The sequence below is a fragment of the Dermochelys coriacea genome, chromosome 5 (assembly GCF_009764565.3).
Source record: "Dermochelys coriacea isolate rDerCor1 chromosome 5, rDerCor1.pri.v4, whole genome shotgun sequence".
Lineage (NCBI taxonomy): Eukaryota > Metazoa > Chordata > Testudines > Dermochelyidae > Dermochelys > Dermochelys coriacea.
In genome coordinates, this window is record NC_050072.1 from 1,663,346 (window position 1) to 1,675,604 (window position 12,259).

Genomic DNA, 12,259 nt, shown 5'->3' on the forward strand with positions numbered 1-12,259 from the left:
TGTAGAGTGACCATATTTCCCGTTTGGTCAGGACAGTCCCCTTTTTAAGCCCTATCCCGGACGTTCCAGCTTTTTTGGCACAACTGGGCATTTGTCTGACCGTCAGTCGGCAAGAGCAAATGGGACAAATGCCCAGTTGTGCCAAAAAAAAAAAAAGTGGGGCACACCCCATACGGGGCCATGGATGAACATTTGGGGGGGCGAGTGGTGATGCCAGATGTCAAGGCAGGCTGGCAGCTGGGGGGGGGGGGGAAGAAGGATGCTCGGGCCAGCCCCGCACTGTGTCCTGTTTTCCCTTTAGGAAATATGGTTACTCTACCCAGCTGCCTCCATGACCTGTCCCTGCTCTGACCACCCATCAATCCCTCTCTCAGCTACCCCACACAACCCCTCCTCCAACCCCCTCCCTGCTCCGGCACCCCTCCACTTTCCTCTAAAGCTGGTCTGGGTTGTTTGTGAGTCATGATACTGGATTAGATGGCTCGCTACTCTAATGCAATCTGGCTCTCCCTATGTTCCTAATGCTGAGATCCATGTAGTGAATAACATACATGCACCTGCTCGTGCCCCAAGGATCAAGGAACAGATTACACACACATTATTCATCCCACTGGCCATTATTTATATTTAAAAAATTATTTTACAAACCAAGGAGAGATGCTTGTGGAACACCAGGGCCAATTTCAACACATTAAAAACAAATATTGGTCTTGTCAAACTGCTGAAGTCTTTGCAGTTGAAGCAAGTTCACCAAGTGGATCATCCCTTGCGTGTCTTATGCAGCATTTGCAAGTCCCACTTCAACCCATGACCAAGTAGGGTGTGTTGTGTGCAAACCGTATCAGAGCTGTGTCTGGGGTCCCACTGCTTCCCTGGTTCATTAGCAGCTGGCCTGCCTTTCCTTCTTAGTACTGCAGCCCACTACATCACACGCTAGTGACAGCCTGGCAAGCTGAGCCTTCAGGGATGTCAGTTTAACAATCTAAACTCTCCCCTTCGGTACCATGGGGAGGCCAACATTGTGAGACACTATCCAAATCCGAGTGCCGAGGTGATGGTCTCGGGGACGTGACAAGCCAGAGAGAGGAGACGAACAATGACTGCACTGCTCAGTTTGATTCCCCACGGTGCACTGCATTGCTTGGTGTTACAGCTGATTCTAGGCAGCACATGTCACTGTGGGGTAGGGGATATTCCTTTCCCCCACTGTGCAAGGGTAGATCCAGCCCCAGGTCCGAAAGCTAATGCTGTGGTTTATAACACATCCCCAGAGTCCAGGTAGAATCGACCCTCTGTCTCTGCTGGTGCTAAGCCCAGAGGAGAGTCATGTCCAGAGAATAAAACACTTTGTTAGAAGAGCATAAACAATTCCACGCAGTCACTGTTAAAACAAGGAGCCCAGCAGGTAACAAGGAGCTCCAGGGAGACTAGGCCTGTCGCAGTAACACTCCCTTCTGCCAGTGCCTGGGGGATTCCGCACAGAACCCCGTTACCGCTGACGTGTAATGTACAGGAATCCCAGCCCAAGCAAGCAAAGAATCCAGCCCTACAACCCTCTGTAAGTGGTTAGAGCACCCAGCTGAGGTTGCTTTGTCCTGCAGGCAAGACAGCTCCATATAGATGGGTTAGTAACACTAATGGGCCTGATTCTCCATTCCAGCATGCTGGCTTTACACCAGGGTAACTTCACCAAAGCCAATGGAATAGCACTGGTGTAACAGACTGGAGAACCAGGCCCAATGGCTCAGCAGCTCCAAGACTGGCAGTTTCTAGTCTGTCAGGTCTCCTTGCTGCTGTCTGACAGAGCTCTCTGACCTCACACCCGGGACTTAGGGGCAGTCAGCTGTCTGTATTGCATGACTAATGGATTCACCTTCCAACCAAAATCGAAAGATCAGGCAAAACCGTTTGGTTCAGGAAACTGGAGATCACCAAGCCTGAGCCTAGGGAGGTTTCTTCTAAACCTTCACCCATACTGCTCAGGAGACAAGGGGGAGAGAGCGACAGAATAAGGGGGCTGGCATGTTAAAGAGCTGGGCACTCAGAGGTAAGGGTGAAAACTGCACCCTCCCATCGGCCCCGTGCAGTGCATGGAGGTTCAGTTTCTGCCATCAGAGGCTCTCTTTCAGTTCCACTGAAGTCCATGGGAGCTGGGCGTTTGTGCTGGAGAGCAGAATTTGACGGGTCTGGTTGGAAAGCCGCCTGCTGATGGAGGTTCCCTTGTGAGACCTAGCCATGACCCGAGGGATCCTCAGGAAGAGATTTCCCAGCTTTACTTTAATTGAGCAGCTCTAGCATTTGTGGAATTCAAGAACTTAGTGTTTTGGTGCTTTTCTGTTTTAAGTCTAGAAGAAACTGCTGGTGCCTGGCTGCAAAACCTGAGAACAGTGACATTTCCCAGCAGGCTGGTTCCACAGGGCAGCGCAATTGCAGGCCCTTTCCCCTGGGTGTTGCCTGGACAGCTGAACACCTAACTTGCAGCACCTCCCAAAGGTAGGGGGGCTGCACCTGCAGGCAGAGGCTGTGCTTGGGGCACTGGCCGTAGACCTGGACAGAGTTACCCACCAGCTCAGAAGGTCATTTCCTACCTCATACTCTCCAAATGCTCATGTACATTTTGGACAAATGGCTACACAATTACTTAGATTGCAAAGATATGGGAGCTGAGGTTTGAAGCACTGGGCCCCAGTCACCCCTGGGGTCAGTGGAGTTCTCCCAGGGATGAATACAACTCTGAATGTTTCATGGCATAGTTCATGGCAGAAACAAGCCTTGTGGATGGGATGAGCTTATATAGCTCTGCCCTCCCTCCACCCTGACTTCACTGTGCTCGGAGGTACGGGGTTGAGGGGATGAAGCAGTGGCATCACGGATGATCTGGGTGCATGGAGTGGGCGTTCCCCTGCACATTCTCTCTCTCAGGCCACGGAGGGATGGGGGGGTTGGTCTGCTCTGTGCTTGCCCCTCTCAGCTTGTCAATGCCACACATTTAAGAACTTTGACTCATCCTGTTCTTTCCACCCTTCCCCTGCCTCCCTGGTAGCAGCGTGTGCTCTTCGGAGCAGGAGCTGGAGTTAGAGAGAACGCCTGGGTGGAAAGGGAAGGCCTGAGTCCTCCTTGGAGGAGTTGACAGGGCAGTCCAGGGCAGGTGCAGGCTGGGACGCTGTGCAGAGCAGAGTTTCCTTTCTGGCTGCCCTGATTCTTTCGTTCACTTGTGTCTGTTTTTCTCACTATTGGGTGAAAACATCCCTGTTGCGGTGAAAGGCAGTTTAGGCCGCATGTTTCTCCCAGACATAATGAGCGCGCCGAAGCCGTGCTGATGGGAGAAGGCGTAGCCGGAGCGACGGGTGCTGGTACGGCGCAAGCGCGTCTTGGGCAAGGGAGGGAGCGGTCGCTTCTTGGCCTCTCTGATCTTGCGTAGGACCTGAAATCAGAAAACATCCTGCTCAGCAGGTGGGAGAGACAGCTGGGCTTGGAACGTCCTTCTGCTCAGGGGACAGTCCACAGTCCTGTGCTTCACAGGCAGAAGCAGGTACCTGCAGACACTTTAACTGGCCCAGAGGCAATAACCAGGCTGTGTACAAATGGTTCCTAGCAGCCCCTTGCTCCTACACGGCAGGGCTTTCAAATATCAGCCACAGGGTGTCTTTTCAGAGCCAGACTGGCTATAGACACCGGGCCCGTGAGAGCACAACGAAGATGGAAGTCTGGCTGGGTCAGCCGCGGCAGGGTCTGGAGAAATGCTGACCCTCTGCACCTCCTGTTCGAGGCAATGGGAGCTGCAGGTCCTTGGCCTCTCTCAGGGTCAGGCTTTACCTAGGTCCCAGCTTGCCAGCCGGCCGGGACCCCTCCCCAGCCAGAACAGCCCTCTCAGCAGACAGCTCCTGTCCCGCAGGCACTGTGGGCCTTGCCGAAAGTGGTGTGTGCTTGCTGTAGGGAGCCAGGCGCGAGCCACAGCCTGGAGCTGGGATTCTGAGCTCCCCTGCCATGGACAGGGAACTGATTGGAGAGTCTGGGCCAGGCCCGTGTCCAATACTGTAGGTCAATAAACCCACCCACTGCCCACAAACACTGGTCATCCCAATCGAAGTGGCAAGAGTCAGCTAAACTCAGCAGGGAGGTTTGAGCAGCCTCAACTTCAGCTCAATGTGTCCTCGGGGACGGCACCTCTTCTGTCTCTCTAGCTGCCGATTTTCTGTGGAACCATCACCCTCGTCCTTAGTGGCAGAGAATCTAACTGTGTCACCTCCCCTTCCCACAGAGCCTCTGGGGAGCTTTGCAGGGACCAAGGGCATGATGATCAAGTGGTGTGATCAGAAGGCAAGGGCCACAGCCACAGGCCTTGCTCAGGGATGTTGTGCCTTAACACTGGCAGAGCGCAGAAAGAAGAGAAACACTGGGGGGGGGGCAGCAGCGTTTAGCAAACTGCTCTGGTCGGAAGTGAAGCAGAGCATCATCTGCAGCCTTGCTAGAGGGGGTTCTCCTCCAGGAGATTCCTTCACACTAATGTGGCATGGCCAGCCTGCTCTCCTCACTATGGCAGCCCTCCCCTGCCTTTCCCAGCCTCCCCCGCACACATCCCCGGCACGAACAGCCCCACCTCCGCTTCTTATTCCCTGGGTGTGGGAGGGAGGCTGGTTCCGGAGGAGCGTGTGAATGTTAGCAGAAGAGGAAGTGGGTCCCTTCAGCCAGCAAAACCCAAGCAGACGTGTACATCTGGGAGGCTGGGCCAGGAACTGCACACCTGCACTGCAGTAGCAGGGGCGGCTCTGTTGGCTGTGAAATGCACGGCTGCTTTGTCACCAAGCCACAACACTTAAACCCTGCACCTAAAAACAGCCCTGCTTCCCCAATCCCCCCACGCCCAGATCAGTCTAATCCATGTCTCAGTAATCTCAGGCTGCAGACGGTCTGAACTGTGCCAAACCCTCCTTCCCAAACAGGGCTACAGGCGCGAGTCCAGGTAGCACTCGCACATGGAGCAATCCCAGGCCCCCGGACACTGACTGCGAAAAGCAGGCTGAGTGGGGCTATGACAGCACAGGTCAGGCTCCTGCTCTGTTATCCCCTTACTTTGTCACTGACGGTCGGCATTAGCTGAGCCTTCAGAAACCGACTGCCAACCACCGGCAGCACACACAGGATGATGCTGAGGAAGATCGCCAGCCACACACTGGGTTGACTGAGGGTGTTTCGAGCTGTCCCTGAAAAACAAGAGCACAGTGAAAGCCATGACAGCAGCAGTAGCAGGCCCTTCCATTCATACAGTCCCTTTCATGTGGAGGGATCCCAAAGCACTCTGCAAACACACTGGAATATGCAAATTATACCCAAAGCTCATGTTAGCCACCAGTGACAGCCAGCCCACTCGGAGGTGGGACTTGGCAGGGTTCAACAATGCACAGCCACAACAATGCACCAGTTTGAGATAGCAGGGGAAGAATAATCTTGTGTCCAAATCCAATTGCAGTGCGGGGTTAGGGAGGCAGAAAGGAATGACCGGAACTGGAGTTTGCTGGATGCCAGCGTTAACAGCTTGTCACTTTATAAAAAGGCAGGGGCTCTTTAATGACTCTCAGAGGTCAAGACCTCGATGTTTATCTCCTCCAAAGACAGTCATCCTCCTGCAGCCCCTCCCCAGGGCATTAGCTCTGCAGGAACTCCAAGGGAGAGTGCCACATACTGAATCCCCAGCACAGCACGATTCCCTGAAGCACCGTGGGCTACTAATGTGGCTGCACTCGGAGAGCAGACAGGACTGTGGTCCTGTGGGAATCTGCACAGCCTTCTAGTTAAATGGCCGCCTGCTATAGAGGGAGAGTTGTCAGGCCCACAGGGTAAAACTTGCAGGGCAGCTCTCGGGTGGAGATGGAAGGCTGCTCCATTATCCAAAGCCAAGACACCCACACTTTGTTCTCCCTTCCATTCCTTCAGCTTTTGGACAGGGCTAAGCATCCTGTAAGCACCTCCTTACAGTGTCTAATGCTACTGCTATTGGCAGTAATGCTGCTGAATGTTCTCCTGACACAATCTCACTGGAGTTAAAGTATCCAGGTCCACTGGGCCTAGGCTTTAAATCTTTTTGTTTCAGGAAGTGGAGGAAGTAACCAGGGAAACATCCATTTTAGACTGGATTCTGGCCATCAGGGAGAAATTGGTAGCAAATCTGAGGGAGGAAGTTGAATTTGGGTGCAAGTGATCATAAAATGAGAGATTGCATGATTCTGAGGAAAAGAAGGAGTGAGAGCAGCAGCACAGAATGGACAATGGATTTCAAATAAGCAGACTTACAGGCACCAATTCCATGGGTTCCCCCAGCACCTCCCCTCTGCCGGCTGCCCCACCAATCAACTCTTCCCTCGCCCCTCCAACACTTTCTGCCTGCTGTGATCAGCTGTTTTGACAGTGATCAGTTGTTTTCTGCATCCACTGAGAGTAGGACAAGAAGTGTTGGGCTCAATCTGCAGCCAGGAGGAGGTTATGTTACATATTAAGAAAATAATGTTCTAACAATATGTCTACAGGCTTCCAAAGGAGGTTGTGGAATCCCCATCACCGGAGGTTTTGAAGACCAGGTTGGACAAACATGGTGAGGGATCGTCTATGTTTACTTGGTCCTGCCTCAGTGCAGGGGGCTGGACTTGATGACGTCTTGAGGCCCGTCTAGCCCCATATTTCTATGAGATGGCTACATTACAGATATCTATGATCGAGAGGTCAGTTGGTGTTGGGGGTTGTCCAAGCAGAACAGGGAATAGTCCATATCCTTGGTCTATAAGATGGCTTCTACGGTAAAAGGTTCTGTGTGACATGTAATCCTCAATGTGTTGGGTTTCCTCAGTTTCCCTAGAGAGCCTGTAGCAGGCCTGCTCGGGAGATGTCCACCTGCTGCTCCGTCAGTCCTACTTAAGCCAGGCAGAGGCAATGCTTGACTCTCTTCTAAAATACCAGCTCGAAGCCATTGGAACAAAGCTTGTCCACAAGACATTCCAAGAACTTTGGAAATATTACTTTTTTTCGTATGACGTTTCCAACAAATGCCAGGGAAGTTAAAGTCATCCCATTGCTGCCAGGTCCTGTGCTTTGGATGGTTCTGTTATTTGTTCTAGAAATGCCTCACCCACATCCTCCTCCTGATTCAGTGGCTTATAGTAGACTCCCCTACCATGACATCATGCCTATTTCCCCGCCTTTTATCTTTACCCAGAGACTTTCAACTGGTCTGACTCTCATCTCCATCTGGACCTCAGAACAAGTGTACATATTTTTGATGTATAATGCAACCCCTCCACTCTTTTCCCTGCCTGTCCTTCCTGAACAAGTTGTCCCCTCTGTACCAATAGTCCAGTCATGAGACTTTCCCCACCAAGTCTCTGTGATGCCAACTGAGTCTTAATTAGTTTATACACTAATATTTCCAGTTCATCCTGTTTATTCCCCATACTCCCTGAATTTGTGTGTAGAAATCTAAGATGCTGAGCAGATTCCTCCACTGATTTCCCTCTTGTTCCTATGACCCTACTGTAATTTTCCATGTCGCCCCAATGTCTAGCTGTCTGTTACAGTCACCTCTTGATCTCCTAGGCATCTAAGTGCAGATGGGCAGAATGGAGCTTGGTTTCATCTCTCATCCGAAGGACAGAGCCAGGAGGAGTTAAGGAGATTGTGACACTGCAGTGTGTGTCAGCCAAAACACTGACTGGAGACTGGAACCAACAAACCTTAGGGCTTCCAAAACTAAAAGATGCTCCCAGCTGAGCTCTATTCATGTTGGATGCAGAGAGATGTTGGAGCTGGTGGGATTGTTTGAAGCAAACACCTTCATTGAGGCTACAGTCCCCTCCTCCTGTTCACAATCTGTCCATGGACGGACTCATTCCGATGATGCTGTTCACAGGTTGCATGTGCTCATAGGCACTTATGCAAAATAACGTCAGTCAGAGGGCTGCTCACAAATCATTTGTCACCAGCATTCATTTGCTATTTTGATGTGTGATTGCGCACTAAAGTCACATAGCATAGATTCTCTCCCTGACTGGGTGACCACACTTCGATACCTTCCGGTACCAATACACAAGCTTGTTCACATATGAACAAACAAATTTGTATAGACAAACATTCCCCAAATATTTGTGGGGCCCAAACTCCACCCAGCTGCATGTTGGAGAAGAGATATAAATAATAGGCTGCATTAAATCCAATTCAAGGGATTTATTTGGAGGACTGTTTGCAGATATGTGCAGCATTCACCTGGCTAGAGGGCATGTGCATGTATATGGGTATGCATGAGTGTGCATTGTGTGTTGGTGAATGGGCACATGGACATGTGTATGCACGAGTGGGCACCAGAGAAAATGAGCATGTACTGTAGTGTGGTGTAAATACCTGACGGCGACAAATAAGATCCACAGCTTGTTATTGTCTTTATGGGCACTTTCCTCAGTACATACTGGATGTACTTCCACGAGGTTAAGTAGAGCCCACTAGGAGACACAGCCCTCTGCATCAGCTGTCCAAGTGCTTACCAATGAAAGGGAAGGAGGCTGCGAAGATCAGGTACATGCCGTCACTGTACATGGTGAAGATGATGGCAAAGTAAACGGAAAGGCTGCCCCAGATGAAAAACTGGTTCACAGCTGTCCAGTAGGCAGTGTCCAACCCAATCTGAAAGGATAAATCAATACAGTAGCGGTCAATGGCTTTAACAACCCCGCATCCAAGTGCCAAACACAGGCAGGCAGAGAGGGCTGCTCCCCCGAATTGACCCCTACCCACCAGTGTGGAACTTGTTCTGCCCTCTGTCTCGTTTAGTCTGCAAATTGCTGTGGTGAGGTCCCGACCCAAGAAGAAAGGCTGTGCACTCCGGCCCATGCAGAGGTGACAAAGTGTTTGCTCCCTGTGGTTACCGGGCCATCAAGAAATAGGGGGAGGAGCCAGTAAGACCCCAATTTGCATAAGGTGGAGAGCCTCAGGCCTTGGAGCTGAGAGCAACTCCACCATTTTTTCCAGCCATTTCACCCATCCTATCAGCACTGCCTCACCCTGACCCAACCCAAGTCTCAGCAAGGCAGTGGCTAAGCTGGCCCCCTGTGCCAGCCTAGTCTGATGAGACCAAGATCACAGCACCAGAGACATGTCAGGCTGGAAGAGACCTCGAGAGGTCACCTAGTTGAGCCCCCTGCACTCACAGCAGGACTCAGTATTATCTAGACCTTGCCTGACAGGTGTTTGTCCAGCCTGCTCTTACACACCTCCAATGATGGAGATTCCACCACCTCCCTAGGCAATTTATTCCAGTGCTTAACCACCCTGACAGTTAGGAAGAATCATAGAACCACAGGATTAGAAGAGACCGCAAGGATCATCCAGTCTAAGTGTTTCCTAATGTCCAACCTAAATCCCCCTTACTGCAATTTGAGCTCATTGCTTCCTGTCCTGTCCTCAGTGGATAAGGAGAACAATTTATCACCCTCTCTTTATAACAACTTTTTACATACTTGAAGTCTGTTATGTGCCCCCTCAGTCTTGTCTTCTTCAAACTAAACAAACTCAGTTTTTTCAATCTTCCCCCATAGGTCACGGTTTCTAAACTTTTAATCCTTTTTGTTGCTCTTCTCTGAACTTTCTCCTATTTGTCTACATATTTCACCAAGTGTGGTGCTCAGAACTGGACACAAAGACTCCAGCTGATGCCTTTATCAGAGCTGAGTAGAGCAGAAGTATTTCTTCTCGTGTCTTGTTTACTACACTCCTGCTAATACAGCCCAGAATGATGTTCGGGTTTTTTGTAACAGTGTTACACTGGTGACTCGTATTTAGTTTGTGATCCACTATGACCCCCAGATCCCTTTCCGCAGTACTCCTTCCTAGGCCGTCATTTCTCATTTTGTATGTATACAACTGATTGTTCCTTCCTAGTACTTTGCATTTGTCCTAATTGAATTTCATCCTGTTTATTTCAGACCATTTCTCCAGTTTGTCCATATCATTTTGAATTCTAATCCTGTCCTCCAAAGCGCTTCCAACTCCTTCCAACTTGGCATCGTCCACAAACTTTATAAGTGAACTCTGTATGCCATTATCCAAATCATGTATGAAGATATCAAACAAAACCGACCCATGACAGATCCCTGTGAGACCCCACTCAATATGCCCTTCCAGTTCGACTGTGAACCATTGGTAAATATTCTCTGAATACAATTTTCCAACCAATTGTGCACCCAACTGATTAAATTCAATAAAGTTAGTTAGTCTAGGCTGTGTTTCCCTAGTTTGCTTATGAAAAAGTCATGTGAGATAGTAATAAAAGCCTCACTAAAGTCGAGATACATCACATCTACTTCTTCCCCCCCACTCCCTCCATCCATGGGGCTTGTTTCTACATCCACAGAATGTGGAGGTGAAGGGCATCCACCCAATGCAGACACCACGGCCCGTGTAAACAGACAATAGATACACAACTGTCTGCCTCAGTTCCCCACCTGTAAAAGGGGGATAAGAATCCTCCTCCTCTCCCAGCCCAGTCTGTGTTGTCTGTCTGCGCTGTAAACTCCCCCACACAAGAGCTGTTCCTCATTATGGCCCCTGTACTGAAAAGACTTCCACACAAGCAGTGCCACTGAAGAACTGAGCAACTCGCGTGTGTCCACTTAAATCTTTGCAGGATTGGGGCCTGAGCGTACGTACAGCATCGGACGCAATCCGCTTGGGTACTGAGCATACGTACAGCACTGGACGCAATCTGGTTGGGGCCTAAGCGTACGTACAGCACCTGACGAAATCCGGTTGGGGCCTGAATGTACGTACAGCACCGAACATAATCCAGTCTCAATCCCAGTTGGGGCCTCCAGGCACTACCATAGTAAAATAAATAAGTAAATAATAATGCCAGAGACCTGCACAGAGACTACGATCAGTAGGCATGTCTGGGCCATCAGTGCGAAGGACTGGTAGTCAGCAATGGCTTTCCCATCACTTCTCACTGTGTCGTACATGGCCCCATAGGGGATGAAGAAGAGAATGAGGGAGCTGTAGATCCCATGCAGCACGCACTTGACAAACTCAATCTTGTTGAAGTAGAGATTCTGCTGCCCGGGTTCATAGAGGTGAGGGAACTGCATGCTCCAGCGGTCATCCACGTCCTGAGAACAGAGGGGAGAGGCTGTCAGCCCAGCAGTGACATGGACCCCCCTGACTCCAGCTGTGACATGCGTTCCCATGTGGGAGAGCCCCAGCACACCACTCAGCCATGCTGCCCAACAGGTCACATCACCAGAGCACTCGGGGCATGTTCTCCAAGGTGGGTTTTACCTTCCCAGTGCTGATGAGAAGAAGAAATAGAGGTTGCATGCCTTACGAGGCACGCTCCAGCGCAGTGTCCAGGACTGTCTGACATGGAGCCCTGAGCCTGTGAGCCACTGGATGTCTCTCAAGTTCCCACCCGTTTAGCCTCTGCAATGCAGGTAGGGCCAGATTATGCCACTGATATATTGCTGGGGCAAAGATAGCAATGGAATGCAGGCTCTGAATGACGGAAACAAGTGCTCCGTATGAAGTGCTCCACAGAAAGGGGTAAGCATAGAGTGTCTGGCCTGGAGACCCCCATGAGCCCTGGCTGTGGCCATCACACCAGAGGGTGATTAAGGGGACTGTGAGCGTTAACCCATCTCTTTGGTCTGCATGGGTCCATATGCAGTATTGAGAACGTAAGCGTCATGAGGCCCCAGGACAGTGAGTTGGGGCTCAGGGGTTTTCCGGGTGAAGAAAAGAAGGCACTAGGTGGAGCAGGGAAGAGGGAGCATGTTAAAGGCACAGTCAGAGATTGAGGGCAAGAAGGAGGAGGGAGATCTGTGCATTCTCCAGGAGGTCAGTCTAGCTAATCACAGTGGTCCCTTCTGGCCTTGGAATTGATGAATGAATCTTTCTTGGCACAGGGTTTAACTCAGTGCTGTCTTAGCCGGGGGGGGGGGGTGCGGGGCAATGGCCTGTGGGTAGCTTTGGTTAAGTTCAAGGTGAACAAGACTCAGGACATTCTTGACAGTGCAAATGAGTTACATTAGAAAATACTCAGAGTCTGTGTCATATGAACATAAGAATGGCCAGACTGGGTCAGACCAAAGGTCCAACTAGCCCAGTGTCCTGTCTGCTGACAGTGGCCGGTGCCAGGTGCTTCAGAGGGAATGAACATGACAGCGGAGTTTTGATATTCATCCATCTCCTGTAATCCACTCCCAGCTTTTGGCAGGCAGAGGTCTAAGGA

General features: G+C 50.7%; 1 protein-coding gene across 1 annotated transcript in view; it reads right to left on the reverse strand.

The window, feature by feature from the left end:
• Positions 1-605: 605 nt before the first annotated feature.
• The window catches only part of LOC119856188 (phospholipid-transporting ATPase ID-like), a 133,727-nt gene continuing 122,073 nt past the window's right edge, over positions 606-12,259 (reverse strand). Inside the window, 4 exon segments of the mRNA XM_038403408.2 lie at positions 606-3,424; positions 5,074-5,204; positions 8,526-8,664; positions 10,896-11,141. Of these exon segments, the coding sequence (XP_038259336.1) occupies positions 3,209-3,424; positions 5,074-5,204; positions 8,526-8,664; positions 10,896-11,141 (732 nt within the window). The 3' untranslated portion in view covers positions 606-3,208.